This window comes from Phymastichus coffea, unplaced genomic scaffold, assembly GCF_024137745.1.
Source record: "Phymastichus coffea isolate CEN01 unplaced genomic scaffold, Cenicafe_Pcof_1.1 PCOF00007, whole genome shotgun sequence".
NCBI classification, from domain to species: Eukaryota; Metazoa; Arthropoda; class Insecta; order Hymenoptera; family Eulophidae; genus Phymastichus; species Phymastichus coffea.
This window is the reverse complement of record NW_026706818.1, coordinates 2,113,988-2,141,063: the sequence shown is the minus strand read 5'-3', so window position 1 is coordinate 2,141,063 and position 27,076 is coordinate 2,113,988. Positions and strand designations below refer to the sequence as shown.

The window sequence follows — 27,076 nt, the reverse complement described above, 5'->3', positions numbered from 1 at the left end:
ATATGATTTGCGTTAGCGACTACGTGCATGAAATGCACTAATATAAATAATATAAATAATATACATAATATAAATGCTCTATTTACTAAAAAATATGGTGCACAACTGATATACTATTGCGTACGACATAAACTACTAATTTTACCGTGCACAAAAATTACGTGTGCAATATTTATGTGCACGATTGGTACCTTGCCCGAGTAACGCGTGATTTCGTTCTGGTTTAATTTTAACTCTTGAAATTTTAAGATTATAATTTTTTCTAGATGCCTTAAATTTCAAATAAAGACTTTTGGTTAATAAAAATTACTTTTAAATTTGATATAGTATGATAGATATATAAATTAATTGTATACGAGTATAACATCGTTAAAATGCAAATTTAAAATATTTAAATTTTTAAATCGTAATTGGGATAAAAAAAATCATATTATTAATTTCAAATGTAGATTTGTATTTGTTATTCTTGACACTCTCCATTTTGTTAAGCAAAATTCTTTTAAACCAATTTTAGAGCCAACCCGTTGTGAAAAAAATAAGATCTTTATTACTATCTGATGCAACTTTTCATGAAGACAATATAAAAATTGTTAAGAGCATTTTAAAAAATAATGATTACCCGGATAAATTTGTTAAAACATGTATATTGGATCGCATTCGTAAACATAGATTTTGGAATAGTAGTGCTACTCAGGATGATAGAAAAAATGCGAATATCAAATCGATGGTTTTAACGTTGCCTTTTCATAAAAAATTTTTTAACTTATGTAACCATAGTTTAAGAAAGTTTAATATTCATTGTATACCTTTAATTAATCATAAGCTGGACAACATAATAAAACTGGGTAAAGATGTTACAGAAAAATGGAATGAGACAAATGTAGTATACAAATTTTGTTGTGATAGTTGCCCGTCTGTATATATTGGTCAAACTAAGAGATGTTTAAAAAAACGCATAGAGGAGCATAGGAAGACACCTTTAGATAAATCTCTTCCGGTTCCGATGCATTTGAAAAATTATCCTACACATTCGTTTGACTGGGACAACACAATAATTTTAGATAGAGAGTCTAACTATTGTAAGAGATTAATTTCGGAAATGATTTATATTAATTTGTCTTATAACACTATAAATAGACAAGAAGACACTAGTTTACTGAGTAAACAATATAAAGGTTTATTTGATATCTTAGCTGACTGATCTCATATTTATTTACAATATATTTTTTATTATTTTGTTTTGATGTACAATGATGCTTAATGTACCGTTTTCATGCATAGGAGAGGGGATACATCTGATTGTGTCTACCGGTGGTTTGTTTTGGTATAAAAGGCAACAGACACTGTTTTGATTTGCATTATTTCATAGTCGTTGTCCGATTTGAATTTTGTGTAGTTGAGCGAATATTATGTTTGACAGTGTATTTTTGACTTTATTGTGATATTTAATTTGATTGTGACTTGCGAATTGAGGTAAATGTTTTGTTAGCGTGATTTTTGTTTGTTTTTGGTTTATATCTGTTATTGTAACCATTTCCTCGTTTTGTTTTTTTAATAAAGATCTGATGAGGTTGGATATTTACCAACGAAACACACGTGTTGTAACCTGAGATGATTGTTTGATTATTATTTTTTTCACAACGGGTTGGCTCTAAAATTGGTTTAAAAGAATTTTGTAGATTTGTATGTTTATAATTATTTATATAACTAGAATTGCCAGATTATTTTTAATAATATGTTTATTAACAAAAAATGGCATTTTATAATTTTTTTATCATAGAAGAAAAATGAATTATTTTGTTACACAGCGTATATCTTTAGAATGCCATGGAATTTTTAAAAACGGATAACGGCATCTGATTCTACGGCCAATTTCCTAAAAAATAGTAAACAAAAAAAATTGTTTTTTTTCAACCTGAAAAATTGGCTGGCTTTAATTAAGCTATGCGAAAGTTATTCGGAAAACTTATAAGCAAGTTTTTTCAATCTGAACTACTCATTATTTTTTAACATTTTTCATAGGTTGATGATTTGGACATTGCAGAATTACGTGGCTATACAACTTACAATTTTGATGACCCAGAAACAGAGATACAATTTTGGAAAGAAGCCAAAGAAGAAAAGTTCTCACAACTTAGCTATAAATTGTCCACTGGAGAATTAGAGAAAGTCTTACCTGCCGAGATAGTAGTAAGTCAAGCAGAAATGTTATGCGGCATAGAGAATTTTCTTTCAAAGTATTATTTACCTTTGGTTGCATTTGAAAATATGTGTACTTTGATTAATAGTTTTTTAAGTTCAGCGGTTTTGCCTAACTCAATTTATGAAATTGATAAATTACTGCGTTCGAATGATAGCTCAACGTTTCATGCTGTTTGTCCAACATGTGACAAATATGTTAAGGCTTATGAAAAAATTGAACGAAGTGTTTTTTGCAAAAATTGTGAAAAAGACATAACTACTACTGGAAATAATAACTCTTTCGTAATTTTTGATATTAAAGAAAAAGTAAAGCACTTGCTAGAACGAAATAATGAGTACTATGCGGCACTATTGGAAGATCGAAAGCGCGCGCGAGCAAATTTAGAAGACATAAGTGAAGGTTTAAAATATGGCGAATTCATTTCTCGATTAAGTAGCGATTGTAAAGATTCTTATGTTACCTTGATATTTAACGCTGATGGGGCGCCCGTTTGGAAAAGTACAAATCATTCGATATGGCCCATTCAGGTAATATTAAATGAATTACCTCTTGATGTAAGATTTAGTAATACTATAACAGCTGCTTTGTGGTATGGTAAAAGTAAGCCTAATATGAATGTTTTTATTAAAACTTTTGCAAAAGATATTAATGCTATAAACAAGGAAGGAATAACTTGTAAAATTACTGATCGTTTAAGAAAAATAAGAATGTACCCAATATGTTGCTGTGCAGATGCTGTAGCGCGCGCACCAATGCAATCAGTTGTTTAATTTAATGGATATTTTGGATGTAACTGGTGTCTTCATCCGGGTATACCAGTCTTACATAAAAAAAAAGAAAGTAATTAAATATCCACTTCTCGATTATATACCGGATAAACGAAACGCTTTAGATACTCTGAAAATTATGAAAGAAATTTCGAAAAAAGTAACTATTTCAAAAAATGTGCAAGGTGTAACAGGAACATCTCCGTTAGTGTACTTATCATATTTTGATATCATTGATGTGTTCGTTCCTGATGAGATGCACTGCTGTTACCTAGGAGTTTGTCGACAATTGGCACGTATGTGGTTTGATAAATCGGGATTACCTTACTCACTTAAAGATAAAATAGCAGAAATTGATAGCATATTGTCTAAAATTCAAATACCGAATCAAATAACGCGATTGTCTCGCTTATTATCGGATAGAAAACACTGGAAATCGTGCGAATGGGAAAACTGGCTGCTTTATTACAGTTTACCTGTTTTGAGATCGATGCCTAATTTTGTGTTCGCGCGCGCTGCTCTTCACGTGTTGGTGAGCGTGTTTTTTCCCTTTCTTGCTTGCTGCCGACGCTTCTTAACGACCCAAGTGTTCACCTCATACCGAAAACTTACGAGCCATTCAAGATAATAATCTGCCACTACTCAAGCATAACACTTCGTTCGGGGAAAACTTCATCGCAGGACACATGCTACACAGCCGCCAATACGCAGCAACAAACATGGTCTCGCATAACGACCTCTCAGGTAGCCAGCGGCCTTCTCAAGAACTGTACGACAACGCTACCCTTGATATCAGCTACTCGGATCTTTGGGGACCCAACGAGGAGAAAAAAGGAAAATGCCCCCACTCATTATTGCAGCTCCTTGCTAGGCATTGTCGAGGGCCGCCGGCGTTGAACAGTAGTCTCTCGAGAGCATCCGCGGCGTTCGGACGTAAAAAGTCGAGCTTCACCATTCTCGCGCCTCGCAACGATTGGTAACAGACGCACCAAAGTTTCCGGCCATATCACAAGTGCCCCCCCCCCCTTTTTGTTCGTAGTGCGCGTACGCGTTGTGACCAAACCCGTCAGTGGGTCCTTACGTATGTGTGTACGACGACGCGAGAGAAAGGGGCTAGCGACCAAGCAACTTGACGCGTCAGCAGAGGGCCTTCGACTCTCTGAGGGGGTGTCAGATCCCGCTGCCTACCAATCGGCAAATTCGGCTGCATCGCAGTGAGGGCTGCTCCCGTGTCCGAGACGTCGGAACTGCATGCACCGCCGTACACCGCCTGGCATCCTCTTCCCGGTTTCGCTAACCTACCCACAGGGCGTCGTCGTGATAGACAATAGGTAAGAGAGCTCTCAAAACCACGCGGTTAGTTGGCCACTCAACACTCTGTACAGGCTACGCGAGCCTACTATCCGACCTTTTATGTAAACTTCATGTAATAACCATGTTAATAAAGAAGCTATTAGCTTAACGCAGCTCAGGATCTATGCACCCATACACTCCCGCAATCACCGCAATTAATTCCTCACGCCTCTTTCCTTCAAGCTTATTACTCGTTAATATTGAACAATTTTTGGTGCCCCGGGTGAGGAGTGAATGAGTGCATGAATATCCTCTGCGACAGCAATAGTTTAATAGCGTATATACATTGTCATCTAGCGACGTTATCCGTACGTTGTTCGTTTCAATTCACGGAGTGTAAACTGAGTAAGGTCCACTGCATCGCTGTAATAAATCCGCGTGTTACAATAGAGGCAAAATGTCGCGTGTTAGTATGGCAAAACTTGCCGACTTTCAGAAACATCGCGTCAATGAAATCGTTGCGATCGGCAATCGTATAAAAGAACGCGCACCAGAAACGCTCAACGCTGCGATAATCCAAACACGGATCAACACTGTCTCTGACCTATGGCACGAGATACGTAAGACTCACCATGAAATTACTATGCGCAATGACTCGACCGCGAATTCATACATGACGGAAAATACGTACGACGCCATGTAACAACTATATGAGGAAACTCATGACTGGCTGCTTACCACTTTAACTAAGTTTCAAGGCCTGCGAGAGCTAAATACTCGGCGACGCGCGCGTGATGCCGACGATAATGACGATGATGACGAAACTTCGGTAAAACTTCCGCGCTTAGAATTGCCTACTTTCTCAGGCAAATACAAAGACTGGGGCAGCTTCGCGGATCAATTCAGTTCGATTATGCATGACGCCCCACGCATCTCAAACACCACGAAACTACGATATCTCAAGTCTTGCCTGCGCGGCCCCGCCGGTGATTTGGTGAAGGACGTCCCAATACTGGGCGTTAACTACGAGCCCACATGGGCAGCCCTGAGAGAACGCTTTCACAATCCACGCCTGACAATAAATAACCTGATTGATTCCTTTCTTAATTTACCGCATTTGAAAAGAGAGTCAGCCGTTGACTTACGCGCATTCGCCGACGATGCCCAACGAATCGTACGAGCTCTCACGACTTTAAGAGCACCGGTAGCTCATTGGGACCTATGGCTGGTACATATCGTGGAAATTCGTCTCGACCCAGAGTCGAGAAAACAATGGAAAGCTGAAATGTCCGTGAAAGATCGTCAACCCGCCGCGAGTACGCCAGATCATGAGGACGATCATCTACATCGGATGCCGAAATTTGTCGAATTATCGGCCTTTCTCGAGCGCCGCGCGCATTCGTTGTCAGCAATTCAGTCAACCAATAACGAGAAGGCGACTTCCCAGCCACAACGGAATAACAACAGTTCGCGACGAGTTCATCACGTGCACACTGAGCAGCCTGAGCAGCCAGTCAAAACGGTCCAATGTCCTTTCTGTACTGAGTCACACTACCTCTCGCGCTGCCCTACGTACTTGGCAAAGAAGGTCTACGACCGACAATCAATATGTTGCCGCTTGGGCCGTTGCTTCAACTGTTTAGGACCCCACAAGTTCAACTCTTGCAAATCAAACGGCCGCTGCAAGACTTGCAACGAGAAACATCACTCGTCTCTCCACTTCGATAAGCGAACAAAAGGAAAGCCAAATGATAACGCAACAAATCCCATCAGCGACGCTCCCGCTCAATTGGTTAGGTCGAACGTCGCTCAAGTAACGGTCGACCCCACGCTCTCAATCAACTCGTGCAACGCGAGCTCGTCAACGAGCCCTTCCCTCATCCTCCTTGCGACGGCGCAAGTGATCGTGATCGGCCCCACCGGTAAGCAAACCAGCGCTCGGGTTCTCCTAGATCAGGGCTCGGAGGCGACTTTCGTGTCTGACGCATTGGTCCAATTACTCGGACTGCCGCGTGATCGTGTGCGTACAGGTTTGACCGGAGTCGGTGGCTGCAAAGCGGGTGTCGTCAACTCACGAACGATTTTCGCGCTGCGCTCACGCGTGGACGCGCATTTTGAACTTGAGGTGAGCGCCTTTGTGTTGCCACGCCTGACCGAAAATCTACCTGCTCGCAGCCTCATTGAATTTGACCTCGGCCCCTTCGAAGGCTTGTCTCTGGCCGATCCAGACTTCCACCTATCGGACCGCGTTGACATAATGATTGGCGCAGATCTGTACGGCCAATTGCTTCGTTCGGGTCTTAAAACGTTCCCATCAACTTTATTAGTCGCTCAGAATACAGCCCTCGGATGGGTTATCTCGGGCCCTGCCCATAGCACTGCCCCACGGCGGGCGGTAGCCGCTCACAATGCCTCGGTGACTGCGTTGCGTTGCGCCATTCACAACGATTTCGACGAGGCCATCGAACGATTTTGGAAGATCGAGGAGGTTTCCTCCCCCGCGCGCACATTAAATCCCGATGACGAAGCTGCCGAAAAACTTTTCGACGAAACGCACTCTCGGGATAAAAATGGACGCTTTGTAGTACGTCTACCTCTGAAAGCAGGAATACCTAGCGTAGCACTCGAAACAAGACGAATCGCGCTTGGCTCACTCAAACATCAAGCTTTACGGTTCTCGCGCGACTCAAATTTGGCACTCTCGTACTCAGAGTTCATGGAAACATACATACATCTTGGCCACATGGTACCGGTACCACAGTCGGAAATCAACAACCCCCACGCATGGTACTTACCACACCACGCCGTCGTTCAAGGAGATCCCGGTCGATCGAAAATCCGTGTTGTATTTGACGCCTCGCGTCGAACTCGCGAGCAGTTTCGTTTAAACGACTTCCTCAGAGCAGGCCCCGCACTCCAAGGCGATCTCGCATTAATCCTCTTAAATTGGCGACGCTACCGTTACGTGTTCACCGCTGACATTGTCAAAATGTTTAGGCAGATCCGCATCGCGCCAGAAGACCAAGATCTCCACCGCATTCTTTGGCCACCGTCGGCTCCCGTTGATTGGCGCCTCACAACTGTCACTTACGGTACCGCTTGTGCACCGTACCTCGCGATTCGGACGTTATTGCAGCTTGCTAAAGACGAGCGTACACGCTTCCCCCTTGGCGCTGAGTGCTTGGAAAGAAACACTTACGTGGACGATACGTTCGCCGGAGCAGACGAACTTACGACCGCTATACAAAAACGAAATCACTTAGTCGGCATACTCGGGACAGCTAGCATTAAGCTAGATAAATGGGCCGCCAATCACGTCGACCTGCTACCACCTGCCACGACCTCGTTTGATAGTAACGAAGTAAAGCGAATTGACTGTGACAAATCGGTGAAAACCCTCGGAGTTCATTGGAACCCGTCGTCTGATAAGTTTCATTTTTCCACGGGAACCCCTAAAGGCAGCGGTGAGCCATGGACAAAACGCTCGGTATATTCAGCGATCGCGAGCCTATTCGACCCATTGGGGTGGCTCTCCCCAGTGACCGTGATTGCCAAGATAATTATGCAGGATCTGTGGATCTCCAAATGTGAATGGGACGAGCCTCTGCCGGCCCAGATCCGTGAGCAATGGCGTCACTATTGCCAATCCCTGTCAGATCTCCCCGCGCTCTCGATTTGACGCAGCAAAGTTCCGTACAGCTCCACGGATTCTCAGATGCGTCCTCCCGCGCGTATGCCGCAGCTGTATATTTTCGCGTCGACGACGGTAAAGGTAACGTGCGTATCTGGTTGCTCGCCTCTAAGACGAAACCTTCGCCTATTAAAACTAAAAGTATCCCGAATCTCGAGCTTTGCGGCGCGGAACTCCTCGTCAAATTGGTCCGATACTTACAACGGTTAGAGTTCTTATCGGAAATACCAGTTTATTTATGGTCCGACAGCCAAATAGTCCTCACGTGGCTGAAAAAACACCCGTGCCACTGGAAGACTTTCGTCGCCAATCGCGTATCGTTCATACAAACCGAACTACCCTCAGCCATATGGTCGCACGTTCCGACAAAGCAGAACCCAGCCGACTTGGCGACACGCGGAGTGTCACCTGACGAATTGGGACAGATGGATTTGTGGTGGCATGGGCCAACCTGGCTCCGCTCTGACTCGCAAGATTGGCTAATGCCAGCGAAGACAGTACAAGCTTTGCGCACCCGAACGAGTACAGGGGAGTCAGGGATTCTCTCACGCTATTCTACGCTTTCACGGTTGACGCGCATAACAGCTTGGCTTTTGCGCCCGCTCTATCAGCTCCGCCGACGTAAGGAAGGACTAACCGCGTTACCCTCAAAGCGCCTCACTACCACCGATCTCGAATATGCACGCGACGCGCTGATACGAGTATCCCAATCGCACGCTTTCTCAAAAGACATAGAACTTATAAAGGCCGAAAAGACATTGCCCCGGTGCAGTCCGTTGAGGAAACTCAAGCCGATTCTCGGATCTGACGGCATTCTACGAGTAGGAGGCCGCCTTGACAATAGCAATTTGCCGCACTCGGTAAAACATCCGCCCATTTTGCCTCGCCTCTCCGCACTTAGCCGACTTTTTGTACACTTCGCACATCAAAAATCATTACACGGTGGACCTACGTTAACTGTAAGTGTTCTTCTCCGATACGCGTGGATACTAGGTATGCGACCATTAGTTAAGTCATTAGTAAACAAGTGCGTCAAGTGTCAAAGACACAAGCCCCGCCTGGCCCAACAACTTATGGGCAGCCTCCCTGCTGCGCGCGTTACACCATCGCGCCCATTCACAACATCAGGATTGGACTACGCGGGACCATTTCAAATACGTACGTCGAAGGGTAGAGGACAGCGTGCTTATAAAGGGTACATCGCTCTATTTGTCTGCTTCTCTACAAAGGCCATCCACCTCGAAGTCGTTAGCGATCTCACCTTCGCTACATTTATCGCCGCCTTTCGTCGATTTGTAAGCAGACGGGGGCTCTGTAAGGAGCTGTACAGTGACAATGCCACCACGTTCAGAGGAGCTGACGCTGAACTACGTGCCATGTTCAACGCCGCGTCGGACTTTTACAAGGACACCGCATCTACACTCTCGAACGATGGGACTTCATGGACTTTCATCCCCCCGACTACCCCTCACTATGGTGGCTTATGGGAAGCAGGTGTGAAATCTACGAAGCATCTGTTGAAACGGCTCGTTGGCGAGCATACGCTTACTTTCGAAGAATTTGCGACCGTATTAGCAGAAATCGAGGCATGCCTCAACTCGCGCCCTTTGGGCCCGCTCACTTCTGATGTCGATGATTTGCAAGCACTCACCCCATCCCACTTTCTAATCGGAGCCGCTTCAGGACTTGTACCAGACGAACCAACGCCAAACGTCCCGGAGAATCGTTTGAGTCGTTTTCAACTCTTACAACGCATTCGCGACCAGTTCTGGAAGCGATGGACCAGCGAATACATACTACAAATCCAGGAAAGAAGGAAATGGCGAGAACCAACCAAGAACTTCACAGTTGGACAGCTTGTACTTCTCAAGGACGATCGCTATCCATCATCAAAATGGCCTCTTGGACGTGTGATCGAGACCCACCCGGGTCAAGACGACCTTGTACGAGTCGTCACCGTCAAAACCGCCACGAGCACCTTTCGTCGACATATTGCCTGCCTCGCACCTCTTTCGTTGGAACAACCGGACAGCAGTGAAAATTCAGCTAAGCGGGAATAGAGCATGTGGACTACTTCGCGCGTATATTCGGCCGGAGGCCGAAGGCGGGCGGAGTGTTCGCGCGCGCTACTCTTCACGTGTTGATGAGCGTGTTTTTTCCCTTTCTTGCTTGCTGCCGACGCTTCTTAACGACCCAAGTGTTCACCTCATGCCGAAAACTTACGAGCCATTCAAGATAATAATCTGCCACTACTCAAGCATAACACTTCGTTCGGGGAAAACTTCATCGCAGGACACATGCTACACAGCCGCCAATATGCAGCAACAAACATGGTCTCGCATAACGACCTCTCAGGTAGCCAGCGGCCTTCTCAAGAACTGTACGACAACGCTACCCTTGATATCAGCTACTCGGATCTTTGGGGACCCAACGAGGAGAAAAAAGGAAAATGCCCCCACTCATTATTGCAGCTCCTTGCTAGGCATTGTCGAGGGCCGCCGGCGTTGAACAGTAGTCTCTCGAGAGCATCCGCGGCGTTCGGACGTAAAAAGTCGAGCTTCACCATTCTCGCGCCTCGCAACGATTGGTAACAGTCGCACCAAAGTTTCCGGCCATATCACAAGTGCCCCCCCCCCCCTTTTTGTTCGTAGTGCGCGTACGCGTTGTGACCAAACCCGTCAGTGGGTCCTTACGTATGCGTGTACGACGACGCGAGAGAAAGGGGCTAGCGACCAAGCAACTTGACGCGTCAGCAGAGGGCCTTCGACTCTCTGAGGGGGTGTCAGATCCCGCTGCCTACCAATCGGCAAATTCGGCTGCATCGCAGTGAGGGCTGCTCCCGTGTCCGAGACGTCGGAACTGCATGCACCGCCGTACACCGCCTGGCATCCTCTTCCCGGTTTCGCTAACCTACCCACAGGGCGTCGTTGTGATAGACAATAGGTAAGAGAGCTCTCAAAACCACGCGGTTATTTGGCCACTCAACACTCTGTACAGGCTACGCGAGCCTACTATCCGACCTTTTATGTAAACTTCATGTAATAACCATGTTAATAAAGAAGCTATTAGCTTAACGCAGCTCAGGATCTATGCACCCATACACTCCCGCAATCACCGCAATTAATTCCTCACGCCTCTTTCCTTCAAGCTTATTACTCGTTAATATTGAACATTTTGAAATATACGAAGAAGATTGGCAATTGTTCGCAGAAGCTATGCATATTTTGAAAATGAAGTCGATAAATAAAGCTGATCTTATAAAAGCTGATCAATGTTTGAAAAAATTTGTATCGGGAACCGACAAACTCTACGGACAAACTGCCATGACCTATAATATGCATCAGCTTCTGCATTTAGTCGAAAGCGTTGTCAACTGGGGCCCAGTTTCTTGTCATAATGGGTATTATTTTGAGTCTGGTAATGGCAAAATTCTTAAGATGATTAAGTCATCTAACGGAGTCATTCACCAAATCTGTCGAAGACTTGAATATAGAAGTAGTTCAATATTATTAGAACAGCATATTTTGAAAAATTGTAAAAATTCACCAGTAATCAAATTCATTTTCAACTTGAACAATCATTGTACTGAAAAATCACTCAAAGTAGGAAATAATAGATATTTTGGTAGTTCCGTTTATACCGATGAAAAATGGACTAATTTAAAAGAACTTAACCAGAATTTTACTAAATCATATGATAGAATGATTAAAGATAATTGTACTTTTGCTTGTTGTAAAAAAGAAGATCTTCGATCAAATAATTCCTTCGCACAAACACAAAATGGTTCTTTTATAAAAATAATTGAATTCATAGTCGACAGAGTAAATAAAAAAGAATACACTATCTGTAACTACATTAAAACGGAAAATTCCTTCCAAGAATGTGAACAAATTCGTAAAATTGCGAGTGTTCAAACGGAAAATGTAATTATTCCTACAAATTGTATTATTAATATTGCTATTCTCATTGATACGCCAGTAGGCAAATATATTTCCGCAGTACCGAATATGTTACATTACTAACTTTATACAAAATAATTTTCAATTACTATTTCCTAGATATATTTTTAATTTCAGCTATATTGAATGTATATTATGTAAATTGTCATTTCTACGATCCAGTGTTTATGAATAATAATCACTATGTAATATACTTATATACATCAAAATAAATATAGCAACTAGCATTATTGATTTTTATATATATACATTGGTTTTATTAATTTCTCATATACCATCCTAATTATTGATGTGGTAAAAAAAATTAAATATAAATTATTTAAAAATTTCAGGTTAAACGTGCATAATTTGCACAAATATTATACGAAATTCGTATAGATTACGTACAAAAATTATGCAGAATCCGAACAGACACCGTATGGAAATCATACGGTTTTTTTTGGAAAAAATCTGTACAACAACCGTACGAATGTTATACGGTAAATGTACGAAAACCGTACGGAAAACGTACGGGTGTCGTACTCGGGACTCGTACAGTTTTCGTACGGTTTCCGTACGGATTCCGTAAGTATATTTTTGGCGGGGTAGCCATATGAGATCGGACATGCATACAAACATGCTATACAATAGACTAAAATATCTAACTTATATTTTCTACAAATTATCTAGGATAATGAGCACAGATAATCTACGTATGATTTACTATGCACTTTTCCATAGCATAACAACATACGGTATTATAGCATGGGGTGGAGCATATATTGGAAGACTCAAATGTATACAAACTCTACAAACACGACTATTACAAATAATAAATAAAAACAAGTTTATAAATGAAAAAAATCCACTAAACATAGATCAAACATTCACCATGGAATCTCTAGTGTATCACTATGTCAACCTGCAAGATATGTTCCTGAAGAAAAATTCCGTAACTAGGAAAAAAACTATACAGCTCCTTAAAAGAAAATTAACAATCAGCATTAAAGATAGCTATACAAGAGCTTTAGCCACCTTCAATCAACTACCTTCTCACCTCAAAACTTTCAATAGCAATACAAAAACAATAAAGGACAAAATAAAAAAATGGATAAAAGGCCATCCATTCTAGATACAGGAATACAATGAACTAAAAAATACATTGCAACAATTTACAACAAATATATTACAAACTAAAGTAACAAGGGAACTTTGATAATAGTCTAAATTCAGCATTGGAAGTCCATGTGGATGTGGATAAGGATAAGTTTCTCTTGGATGTAAGGACATATTTGTGTTCACAAGGCACTTGTACACTTCATCACAATCGTTCTCATCGTCGAATGTCTGAATATAACATGAAAAAAATTAAAGTATCAGATAACTACAGAAAAATAATAGAAACAATTGCAAATGTGATTAACATAGCATGGAAATCACAACGGATAACTATTAATACCAAAACAAAAAACGGACTCAAAGAGGGAAAAAGAAACGAAACTTACATTCTAACAAAAACAGATACAACCAACATAAATTTCATTAATAAATGTGAATACTGCACATACAAACAATTAATTGGTAAAAAACATACACTGCCGGCCAAAAGTTTGGAAACACTTCGTTCGGATTTCGAAATATGTATTTTTCCAGGAGTTTTGCCTCGAAAAAAGTATTTTTTGCTCATAATGACACAGAATCAAGCCTTTCCAGGTAACTTGAGGGTTAAGGTTTTAGATAAAAGTAGTATGAACTTAGAATTTTTGCCAGTCCGTTTGTTTTCATAATATTGACGATATGAGAGTTTATTATCGATGAGAAATTTATTGTGATGTTCTACTTTTGTTTCCTTTTTTGGCTTTAAACTTTTATCCATATTACTTTGGTTTGTCAGTATTGTTTTTTTATAAGTCTTGTATTTGATTTCCCTCATTTGAGTCAAAACTGTAAGCGTCTTTAAGTTGTCTCGAATATTTTTTTTTATTTAGGAATTTGTAAAAGTTTTGGCTTACATATTTATATTATACGGCTCAGTCATGGGAAAACGTAAAGAAATTCCACTTGAAAAAAGGGGAGCTGTATTGGCATTACATAATGAAGGTATCTCATATCGTGAAATTGCCAAAAAATTGAAAATTTCATTGAAAGGTGTGCATTCAACGATCAAAAGATTTGAAGACACGGGTAATCATCACGATCGTCCTCGAACCGGACGTCCAAAAGTAACTACTTCTCGCGAAGGTAAGCATATAGTGGTTACCAGTAAATGGAATAGACGGTTAACAGCTCCCGAAATATGCGCAGACATCAACAGAAGTCGTGAAAAACCGGTTTCACTAACAACTGTAAAAAGAAGATTAAACGCTGCCGGACTCAAAGGATGTGTTGCAGTGAAAAAACCATTACTACGTAAAGAGAATAAAAAGAAAAGACTACAATGGGCTAAAAGGCATCGAAACTGGACGATGGATCAATGGAAAAATGTGCTCTGGAGTGACGAATCCAAGTATGAAATATTTGGCTCTCGACGTAGAATTTATGTGAGAAGAAGTGCGTCCGAAAAAATGACACCTCAGTGTATAGTGCCTACTGTGAAGCATGGAGGTGGCTCAGTGATGGTGTGGGGATGTTTTTCTGGCCATGGAACCGGAGATTTAGTGAAAATTGATGGAATAATGAGAAAAGAGCAATATAAAAATATTCTCGTTCGTCATGCGATTCCCTCTGGATTAAGAGGACCCGGCCGTGGTTTTGTCTTCCAGCAAGACAACGACCCAAAACATACGTCGATCCTCTGCCGCAGTTATTTAGAGCAAAAAAAAGCTGATGGTGTCTTGGAAAATATGACATGGCCGCCGCAATCGCCAGACCTCAACCCGATTGAACTTCTGTGGGAAGATCTCGATCGAAAAATAAGAACATGTTGTCCAACATCCGCTAGAGACTTATGGGAGAAGCTAAGAGAGGCGTGGGCTTCTCTGGAACAGGAAACTTTGGACAAACTTATCGAAAGAATGCCACGGTTGGTGAGAGCAGTCATCAAAAGCAAGGGTGGATTTTTTGATGAAAAAAAAATCTGATATATTAATACCTTTTCTTTATAGACTTTTGTATTTTTCTTTTTATGTCTAGATACACTTTTTCTTGTTGTCTAGATATATTTTTTCTTGTTGTAAAATATACATTTTTTGTTGTTATACTATGTTTCAAACAAGTGAATCAATAAATTTCCTAATTAATTCATGAATACATATTTTTTCAACACTGTTTCCAAACTTTTGGCCGGCAGTGTATACATTTCATAAAAGAAGAAAACAAAGAAGATCACAAAGAACCAAATACAGATAAAGTAAGATATAAACCCATAGAAACAGTATTTAAACAAATAGATGACATTGCCGATAACAATAGTATGTAAATAGAAACAAGTAAACCAAAAAATACACCAGGAAAACCGATTCTACAAACAAATAATATTCGAATGACCTATGGAGACATCAATTATCTTGGAAATAATAAAGTATTATATATTTTTATAGAGGTATCAGAGGATATCATACTTTCACTAATTCATTGTACTCACTGGAACAACAACCTAAATATAAAGATTTGATAGTCTTAGATGACATAGTATTCACAGCAACATGTAAATGTGATTCACATAGACAGCATACTAAAATGTTCCCTCACTATAGAGTCACGTGTGCTACAGGACTTACTTGTTCTGTTAGACTAAATACATACGAAAGAATATCATACGCAAGAAAAATGAAAGCATCAATGACGACATTCGTAACGGCCAGACAAATGTTAATCAGATATTGGAGATAGAAGAACAAAATCGAAGATATTGGTGAAGTAAGCTTTTATAGGAAGCATTCTTGCTACCAATATTAAGCCATACCTCATCTGTGAAATAGTATAATCTATTATACAAACCGACTCTTAGTTTTAAGTTTTTGTTTTTTTTTTTTTTTTCTTAATTTTCTTTAAGTATTTAGTAGTTTTCGAAATACCAGACCAGCGAACAGGTTTATCCTCTGCCGGGTTACAAATTTGTAATGTAAAATTGTATAATTATTACTACTTGTAATATTTTGTACTATACTCTGGTTAATAATAATAATAATAATAAAAACATCAATCTGTACCATTGCTGAGACAGAATTTCGGCACTGCTTTTCTTTACGAAGATACTTGGACCATAGTCAATCATATTAACTTGACTCTACTCCTACTTAACGGAAGAGAAATTGAACAGCATTTAGATCTCATAACTACCACGTATAGTGGCTACAAGTGTCAAGCTAAAGATTTCATTGCACACCAGAAACGCCGATACGCAGTCTAACGCAGAAGTTATCGCTTTTTCAGCCACACCCTGTAGAAGCCAAAAACAGAAAAAAAAGAGGCTTATTTAACTTTGTCGGATCATTCAATAAATTTCTTTTTGGTACAATGGACGCAAATGACGCAGAGTACTATAATCAATAAATCGACAAACTATATAACCATACAGGGAAAGCCCTGATAGCAGTAAGAAATCAAACAATATTTATGCAGGATACTTTTAACAAATTTTCAAAAGAATTTCATACATTCAAAAATAACGAGCAGGAATTGTTAAATTGGAGTAGGAAAATAAAATCTGTATTTACGGACTATCAGGTAAACACAATGATACATCTATCACTTGAAGAAATCGACATAGCGATTGAAGAATACGATAATTATATTACAGAGTTATTTACGGCTATAAACATTGCTCGAAACGGCTTATTATCACCAGCACTTATGAAGCCAGAAACACTCATACAAGGTCTACGGGAAGCATATGAACAAAATGTATATATCGATATACTTTTACCACCTCACATAAATAATTATTTCTCTTTTATACAGTCCATGACATTTTCATCATACATATCCAAAGCAGGACTTACAATAGTTACTAAATACCCCATTGCACATGCAGATCCTTATAAAATTTTAAAGTTACGAGCACTACCTTTTGAAAGTCGCTTAAACGTACTTGGATTGTTCGATATAACACAGCAATACATACTCGTATCAAAGGATAACACTAAATACACGACTATTGATGACGTTAACACATGCTCACGTAATGATCAAGGAAGACTATGCCCAATTCAGTTCTTTCCAAAACGCCTGCAGTCACTAGATAATTGTGAAAGACTTCTCTTTGACGATGTAACGAAATGCCCGCCAAAGTACTTTGCATTATCGCAACCCTTCATACAAAGATTAAACAACACCAGCTTCTACACATACTACCTACCGCTGTGATGCAGTTTAGTCTCTTCTGTCGTTCTTATATAAAGGATTTGCAAATAGAGCAACCAACTGTTGTATAACTATCTGATGGATGTTTTCTTACTAATGTTGATTACAGACTCGAAATCACACATGACATACCTACTCACACTGAAAGCTACCCAAAAATAAACATTCCATCACTTCCACAAAATACCTCATCCGTGATTCCTACATTAACCTTACAAACGCATCACTTAGAGAATTTACACACAAAAGCGTCAAATTTAAAACAAATAGAGGAGGAGCTTGAATTATTATCAAAGGAACAACGTAATCACTCTTATATCGCTACTGCCGTAGATTACCTGCACTACGCTGGATACATTGCGCTCGCACTTATAGCAATTTATATCAGTCATAAGGTAGGGCTGTTTAGTGCCATAGCTGTATTTTTACGATATATTTTTAGACGTCTTACAGGACATTGTTGTTGTCATAATCGTGCATCTACTTCAGATATAGTTACCTACTCGTTGCTCTAACGTTAAAGCTGTTGTCGATCCGATTAATAATGATATTGTCTGTAACTCTTTTATGTTGCACAAAGTGCCACCACAGGTTGCGAACATATTGTGAGATTCTTGAGGACAAGAATCAGCTTAAGGAAGGGATTGTCATGCGAACTAATAGTAAAATAATATAGTTATCTCCTGTAACTATAAGAACATATGTCATACACGTGTATTCGTTGCACACGCGGGCCGACCGAAGTAGAAGACATAAGATAGGCCGAAACAAACAAACTGTACACGGTAAATACATGATAGACCAGAAATGAAATAGAACATAGACAGCTGCAAACCTAAATAAACAATTAAGCTATATGAATCTCTCGGTTCCTAGGATATACTTGTTCCTGAAGGAAGTGGTAGGGACTTATCTTAAGTTTGTGAGCCCCCTAGAGGGACAAGCGCAGTCAGTCCTGTACTCGATCTCGCCTTGTAAAGACATCTCTCTGGAGCTCTGTCACTTTATAATAAAAATTATTATTATATAACTGCCGACTTCGACGCCTAGATTCCTGTAAGTACCCACACGCGCCTTATAACTCGACCATCGCTACCGCAGCGTGTAAAACTTGCCGTGACAATCATCAAAATTGGATAACAGCTAGTACATCTGAAATTTATAGACCTTATCAATTGGAATATAAATAATTATAAATCAGAAAATAGTACCAAGATGAGTACTTTTATTATTTTAAATAATTCTGAGACAATACAAATAAGGTATTATGAATGGAGAACGGAAAATATAAACATTATTAGAATAAATATTGTAAATGAGCGAATTTGATGAGTTTAAATGAGTTGTAAATTCACTCATATGATAATTAAATTTTTAAAATGTTTGAGAAGTATCGGAAATTCGGAAAACAATTTATTTCAGCCGGCTTGTAAATCTTATCGCTAAAGAATATTTATCTGAATATTAACTCACCATGTGTTTCCCTAATGTGATTAGCTTTTGTTATCATGTATCTAGAACAACAGATATACTTTCTGATTTCTCTATAAGTGAGTTCTACAGGCAACAAGGTTAAAATCTTGATTTTTCCAGAGATCGTGGATTGATTGTGTATGCCATACGTAGATTGTTAATTATTTGACATAGAACTTGACTATCTCTTTGCAATTCAGTTATTTGGCTCACAGGTAAGTCAGATTGAAAAACATAATTTATTTTTTCAATTCTTCTTTCATAAATCCCCTGAACTACTTTTTCAAAATTTTGTTGCTGTCGTTCTTGAGATAATTTTTTTCTTTTTTGCATCGGAAGCTTAAAATCATCCAAGATTCTTTTTAAACTTTCTTCTTTCAAAATTTTTTCTTGGCTTTCAGAAACAAACCCCAAGATGCCATCAGACACTGTTGGGTCAGAAGATTGACTTTGATCGGTTACTGCAGCACTTGCTGAAGAAGGCAATTCTATCTCAGATTTTTCTTGAATGTTTCCAGAACTGTATTGTTCAACAGCCAAGATATTCTGTTTTGATTCCCAATCGTTAAATTTCTGTAGCATCGAAGCTCGACACGTAGTACAAAGTTTCCCGTTAGAAGGAGCTATTATATTGCAAATACTATACAATTTATTACAATTTTCTAAAGAAAGAGTTCTAAAACCTTTTTTAATTCCAGAATGTTCATTAAAAGGGTTGCAGCAGTTTACTTGCCGTTCAGGGAAATCTACTAAATATTGTTTTCGATGATTTGCACAAATAAAACCATTGTGAATCAGAGGAAAGTTTGGTACTCTATAACGAAGATGTTTCAAATCTTGCGCATCTAAATCTTGAAAAGCAATTAAATTTTCCTCATAAAATATGACTTTTACAAGATCTAGAATTATCCAAACGACCGACTATACAATCGGTCTCACTCATGTTGAAAAAGTGAAAATTGCTGGAGACTATGGATGCTAACAAATTATCTACTTTTTCTGTAATGAAAAGAAATGAAAATATTTCAATTATGATAATAAAATTTTTATTATATTTGATGAGTTTATGAACTACTAAAAAATGTATCAAGGATATATCCAACAGCCCGACTTAAAAAAGATTGAATAATTTATTCATTAACAACTTCATAAAAAAAAGTAACGTGTAGAAACGCGTTTTTGTTTAACAAAAACAAAATCGGTTTTCTCTTGATAGGGACAACTGGGACTCTGAAATATTTTTTTCAAGTATCCTTCAGAGAGTTTCATTACATATTATTTGTTTAGAATTTTTCTTACATTACTATTATTCAAAAAATTTTTGAAAGGATCGGAACACTAATATTCAAGATTTTGTTTGTCACATTGAATCAATAATTTTGATTTTCGGAAATCTGATTTCAGATTTGTAATATGCGACGTCAAAAACCCTTATATTATATCTCCAATAGATACCCCAGACAAATATGCAGACAATTGGTTGAAAGAATATTTTGAAACATTTTAGAGTTGTTTTCAGTTTTTCAAACTATCGTTATAAGCTTTTCAAATTGTTTTTTGAGTTTGAATACAAAATATTGCATGCATACTATAAAATGATTTAAATAGTTGTCCGAGGGCTGATTTTGTTTGATGAACACAAAAATTACTTGAAATAAGCCATAAAATGTTTAAAAAGACAGTAACGGCTATAGCGGGATAATGATGTAATCTTTGAGAGTTAAATTTCCATTAGAGAAAATTAAAACTTACAAAGAATCTCTATGAGTTTTAATTTTTGGGATCTTACTCACAATTTTGTCTTTTTGAGTTATATTTCATTAGAAAAGTAATAAACACTTGGGCTTAAAATTAAAGAAATGATTTGTTCAATAATAGTCGTAGTAATTGTAATGACTATTTTACATACTTTATATTTTAATATTTTCAATGTCACGCTAGTACGTAATCTTTCACGTAATCTTGAGAAAAATATTTTAAAGTTGCAACAAAAGAATTAACCAAAAAGCAAAATTAAGAATTTGTGGAATTTTTTATAAAAATACCAAGTAAACGTTATCAGCTGACAAAAACAGTTTGCGATCTCAAAAATATCCTTTTCAATTGATTTGAATCATCAATAAATCTGACACACATTACAATAACAATCAGTACTTGCGATGCTTAAATATTTATTTTTCATCACAATCTCTTTGAAACGTTACCTTTAAACCATTAAACTCCTAATTTCTAAAAAATACTAAAATAAAAAGTATTTAAAACAGTCATTACAATTACTACGACTATTATTGAACAAATCATTTCTTTAATTTTAAGCCCAAGTGTTTATTACTTTTCTAATGAAATATAACTCAAAAAGACAAAACTGTGAGTGAGACCCCAAAAATTAATACTCATAAAGATTCTTTGTAAGTTTCAATTTTCTCTCCCATAAAAATTCGTCGAATGTTTATGGGATCTTTGAGAGGGATTTTCTAACTAATGTATATAGACTACATTGTTTATTTCGTAGTAATAAAGTTTCACAATAATGAAAATTGCAGTGCATTGACGAATAGAGACTGTTTGAATATTGGCAGTTTTTAATATAATTGATACAATATGAACTCTTTCCGTGTAATCTTATAAAAAGTATAAAAGTATACATATAAAGTCTAGAAATATTTCAATTTTATTAGTAAGAAATAAAGATAAGATTCATGGATCACGTAGAACAAAATTTGTTTGGCTCGCCGGCCTTTTTAAGTAAGCCACAGATATTCAAAAATAAAATTACTAAAAAACACTTACGAGAGCAGCCTGCAGAAAAACGAAAATCAGTGCATTGACACTTGAATATTGATTTATACAAACTATTCAAATAACATTGTTTACATTATAATAACAAAAAATATTTATATATGTAAATTTCGGTAATAGTCTTCAACGATATACAGGGTTGCATTAGAACTTTTGATTTACTATCGTTGATCTTACGATTAGCTGCAAGCAATGAAGCGAACACAAACCGCTCTGCTAATAAAATGATTTTTTCAATAGATTGTTTTGGTTTGCTCGATTTCTCATGAATATCTAAAAGAAGAAATAAATAAATAAAAACAATTCATAGCGTAACGTAAAATTATTGAATTAATTATTTATTTCTTAAAATAAATCTATTAACTTTCGGCTTCTTTACTTGACGTCGACTACAACCTACAACTCAATCAATTGGGGTTTACCGTGTAGACTGATGCGACCTCTCACGTCAGCAAGGAAAAACAGAAGTAAAGCTTAACATGGTCAACATAAGTATTAATTATCAAAATTATCGATATTTTGTAACGAAATATGCAAATTGGTTAATGTAAAAAAGTAATAGGGATACTTTAACGATGATTTACGATTTTTTTTTTGGAAAAATTGGTGTTCACCTATCTCCACTAAATCGCCCTCATTTATCATTGACATTGTCCAATTACACATTTCGTCTGATATCAATAATTTTCAACAATTACTATTTGTTCCCATTTCTGCCCATGTTTAGCCTTAATTTCATTTGTTTCTGCTTATCGGCACGAGAAGTCGCGTCATTTTACAGGTCAAACCCCAATAGCACGTGCAAACCACAGTAAGCAAACCGTGCTGATGCAGTTCTAGTTGTGAAACAGGAACTAAAAGTGAAATACCATGAAATCAAGTCATTATTACAAATTTAATTACAATAGTAAACCGTAGATAATTTTTCAAAATACCAGAAATTAGTGATTTTGAAAAATCACATAAGTCAACAAGGAAGCAAAAGTTCACCGATATTATTATAGGATTATATTCTACAATACTAGAGCTACTTAAAAAAACCTTGTTTGATGAAAAAGATGATGTTCGTATTTTTTAAATGTACTTTCAAAATAGCAATATTTTGCTATTTTCGGAATAATAGCAAACTTTGCATACGCATATCTTTGGTCCTAATTAAGCTAGCGAGATGAACGGAGTCGCAAATTAAAGCTCTTTTCAAGGCAAACAAAAAAATATCATGTAATTTTTCAAAAAATGTCAAACTGACGGAACTACGAGCCCGTGAATATGATTAAAAATCAAGCAATTATGAGTGCAATGAACCAGCAGGCACATCCAGCAGAGTGTATTTTTAGGTTTTGGACCGCCATGTTTTCAAAAGTAGATGAAAAGACGAATCGAATGAGAGGTCGCCCATCCTGATATCTTCAAAAACTGACGGAGTTATGGGTCTTCAAAAATGACCAAAAAAAGGCTCATTTTTTCACCTATTTCTATATATATCTCGGTATATATATATTTAAAAAAATCTAAGATAGCCAAAAGTCCTCTTGTTCTGTGTACTACCATAGAAAAAATCGCCGCCAAGATCGGCTGACCCACCTGCGCAGCTTTTCTTAAAAATCTGTTGGACAGACCCATATATATACATTACATAACATTGCATACATACATACAATACAATTCAAACCGACTAAAGTCTATACGCCGTGTACAATACCAATTCATTGATATCATTCGCTCGTTCTCTAGATCCAAGTAACGTAGAAAAACAGAATGAAACGGTTTGTCCGCCACTCGAGGCATCAAAGTTATAATCAATTTTCATTTAAAATTAGAAATATTTAGCAAGAATGTAAATACGGGGGATGGCGTGGGAAATTATAATCTTAATTTTAAGACCTGAATCGTTAAAATCGAATAATAATTTGTGGAGAAATCAGCTAGTGAGTAGGTAAACGGAAAAATGCGATTTTCCCCTATTTCCCGTTGATTAATCGTAAATGGGAAATTATCACGTACATCAGGGACAATTAGGGCAATTAATGCCGTTTTCCTTTTTTGGCTAACAATTTCCCATGAAAACCCGGGGGCTATCTTCGCAGTCCTCGCTTAAACAATGGAAGTTGACTAAGAAACAATTAATGGTTTCCTAATTCAAACGCTACTTTTTATTAAGATGCAGAAGCAATGACATTCTACTTTCACACATTTTTCAACATAAGACATGTAACGGGGTGAAACCGTTTATTTATATTTTATTCGCGCTATTAATTAAAAGGGGCGAATGTAATTATCAATGCTCGAAATGTAGTCCGGAGAGCATGCAAAGACAGGCGTCAGTCAACCAGTAATTGTGAATAACCTATATTAAATTGAGTGGAAGCTATGATGTGTAAGTGAGTCGAAAAACACTTGTTAGCAATACGAACTAAACCTTTTATTATTCCTCAAATACTATACAAGTTCGGCCCGCGCGTTTGTTTACATTGGCGCTCGCTCATCGACAACACGTATTGCCGCTGCTCTTTGTTATTGGAGTCGTCGCATGCACGCTTCGAATGTCGGAAATTAATAATTAATCATGCAACCGCGATCGCGAAATTAAGCTGGCCAGCTTACCTTATTATTGCAGGCGATCGAAGGAAACACAGACAAATCGCACAGAGCGGAACAGTTTTACTGTTTATTTCGCGGGTCGCGAGTTCGCGCACGTTATGGTTTCGCCCTCGATGGCGAAACCTCACACGCACACTCTCGTCCCGGCCTCGAACTGGTAGCTGGATGGCACCTTGGCGGCTACAATCACGGATAACTGGCTGTTACTGCTTTAGCGTGTTGATGTTGACGGCTCGTGGATCAACGATAGCGATAGCGAAAGCGGGCGGACTCAATGATAGTCGAAGCTTCACTGTCGTTCCGTCTGCTCGCGTGCCGAATTCCTTCGTTACCAATTTCGTCCCCCCGGCAGGTGCTGCCCTCCCAGACAGCAATTAAATTAGGTTATCAGCGCTAATTTGACGTTTACCGTCACAGACAAAACTAAGGAATATCTTTCTCGAGAATAGACATTTCAAAAATGAATTTAATACAGTTCTGTTAACTTTTGCATCGAAAATCTTAAAAATTGAAATACAAGATATAAATAGACATATTAAATTCTTGGAAAAACAATTAGACAGAACAACGTCATTATTAATGAAATCAAATATTGACAACAAAATTTTAAACAATTATTTCTACATAACTAAATTTAACTTGAACAATTTTAGAAAAAAGCTTGACTTATCACATAAAAGGAAATTCTAGAATTTCATGTCAAAAAATCATAACAAGAAACAACATAAATTCACTGGTTGCAAAATTTGAATAAAAAATTTAACAAACATCGATCTTCCTAAAGAGGTTGCTCAAATAATTTGACTTGGTCCAAAATTTTGTTACTCCACTGACGATTATAAACCATAAATATTAACTATTATAAAAAATGTAGAAGGCTTATTAGAAACAGACTATAGAAGAACGACTTATGATAAACAAAATATCCGCAGTAAAATAACGAAAATATTAGAAACAGCTAATAATAACGTAAAACATATATCTCTTGAACAAAAAGAATTCAACATAAAAATAAAATCAACAAAAAATTTTCTGAAAATGCATCCAGATATTATGTTTACAAACGCAGATAAAGGTAATGTCACAGTAGTCATGTCGAAAAAAGAATATTTAGAAAAAATGAATACTTTATTAGATAATAATTTCACTTATATCAAAATTAAATTAAACCCTCTGAAAAAATTACAAGGAGAAGTAAAAATAGTTTTAAAAGATTTGAATAATAATGGTTTTCTGAATAAATATTGGCATAATAATAATTTGACTCAAACTGACACATCTATAGCAAAATGCTATGGATTACAAAAAATACATAAACAAAATGTACCACTACGACTAATCATTTTATCAATTAATAGCCCTACTCACAAAATAGCAAAATTCTTATATAGTACTTTTAAAACGGTTATAAATAAACCAACTTTTCACATTTTAAACAGTGGGTAGTTAAAACAGATATTGAAAGATATTTTTATTCCAAACGATCACGTTTTAATATCATTAGATGTAAGTTTCTTATTCACGAACATATCTTATGATTTACTCTTGGAGGGATTAGACAAACGTTATGAACAAATGAAAAATTATGAGTTTCCATTGGAAGAGATTCGGAGAGGCATAAAATTTTTATTTCACAACACATATTTTATGTTCAACAAAATTTATTATAAATAAATATTTGGAAGCCCGATGAGCTCCCCCATCTCTTCTTTATTGGCTGATATTTTAATGGAAGACTTAGAGAAACACTGCCTGAACGTGATGTGGAATAAATATCAAATTAATCCTGTTTTCTACAATACAGGATGTCCCATTTAAAGGAACCACCCCAAAATTTTATACGGTTGGCGTTCTACAAAAAAATTGTTGAGACAAAAGTTGTTTGGGACAATGAGTGACACTTTTCCCAGAAATCGAATTTGACCTTCAGATTTATTTTCGAGGTCATTGGAAGGTCAAAGTCATTTTTTGAATAGAAACCTATAATTTTGATCCCGGATTCGCAAAGAGCGAGAAATTCTACAGATAAGATGTTATGTGTGGGGTGCGGTTAACCTCCCCCCCCCCGCCCCCCCGCGTAAGGTCATGTAGTGGTCAAAATTATTATTTTCTTCATCTATGCACAGGGATGATCGGGCGTGGGTAAGATTAATTGTAATAACCCAATAACTTGCTGGTAATATCTTGCCTCTCCAACCTAATAACTGGACGGTAATATCTTGCTGCAGCACGATATCGGCCTTGACCGTCAAAATTACCCAGGGAGGCTTCGGTACTCAAACCACGTGAGAATCCGAATCATTGAACGAAGAGAAAGACGTCGACCACGAACTTGGTTATTTGGTTATTGGGATTGGTTTATTGGGTTATTGGGTTATTTGAGTTTTTGGGTTATTACAATTAATGTTATCTTTGCCTGATCATCCCTGTGCATAGATGAAGAAAATAATAAATTTGACCTCTACATGACCTTACGTGGGACCCCTCACCTTATCTAAACGTAGAATTCTTCGCTCTTTCCGAATCTGGGGTCATAATTATAGGTTCCTATTCAAAAAATGACTTTGTCCTTTAAATGACCTTCAAAATAAATCTTAAGGTCAAATCTGATTCCTAGAAAAGGCGCACCTCATTGTCCCAAACAACTTTTGTCTGAATAATTTTGTTGTAGAATGCCAAGCGTAGAAAATTTCGGGGTGGTTCCTTTAAAATGGGTCACCCTGTATTAAACCATCTTCGGTAGATAAGACATGCACGCACACACACACACACACACGCGCGCGCACTTTGAACAGCAAAAAGTAATTCATGATATACCAATTATAATAAATATATACGTATAATATTTATTATAAATAGTATATTTATTAAATTTATTATGATAAAAAAAGAAATTCATTATATACTAATTACAATAAATATATATATAACAGCATTATTTTTATTTGTATATATTAGTGCTTGAGCCCTCCCTATATCAATCGTGTAGCCAATATATCCCCAAGGT

The 27,076-nt window shown here is 37.7% G+C and overlaps 1 protein-coding gene across 10 annotated transcripts in view; it reads left to right on the top strand.

Moving 5' to 3' along the window:
* LOC131669021 (inactive dipeptidyl peptidase 10) overlaps window positions 1-27,076 on the top strand; it is a 1,674,792-nt gene that overhangs the window by 809,889 nt on the left and 837,827 nt on the right. For 8 of the 10 annotated variants that reach the window (XM_058943594.1, XM_058943586.1, XM_058943611.1 and 5 more), the window contains one exon: window positions 2,023-2,190. The exons of the other annotated variants lie outside the window; for them this stretch is intronic. In XM_058943594.1, coding sequence (XP_058799577.1) covers window positions 2,023-2,190 — 168 coding nt within the window. The remainder of the gene's footprint in view (window positions 1-2,022; window positions 2,191-27,076) is intronic. 10 annotated transcript variants of the gene reach the window in all.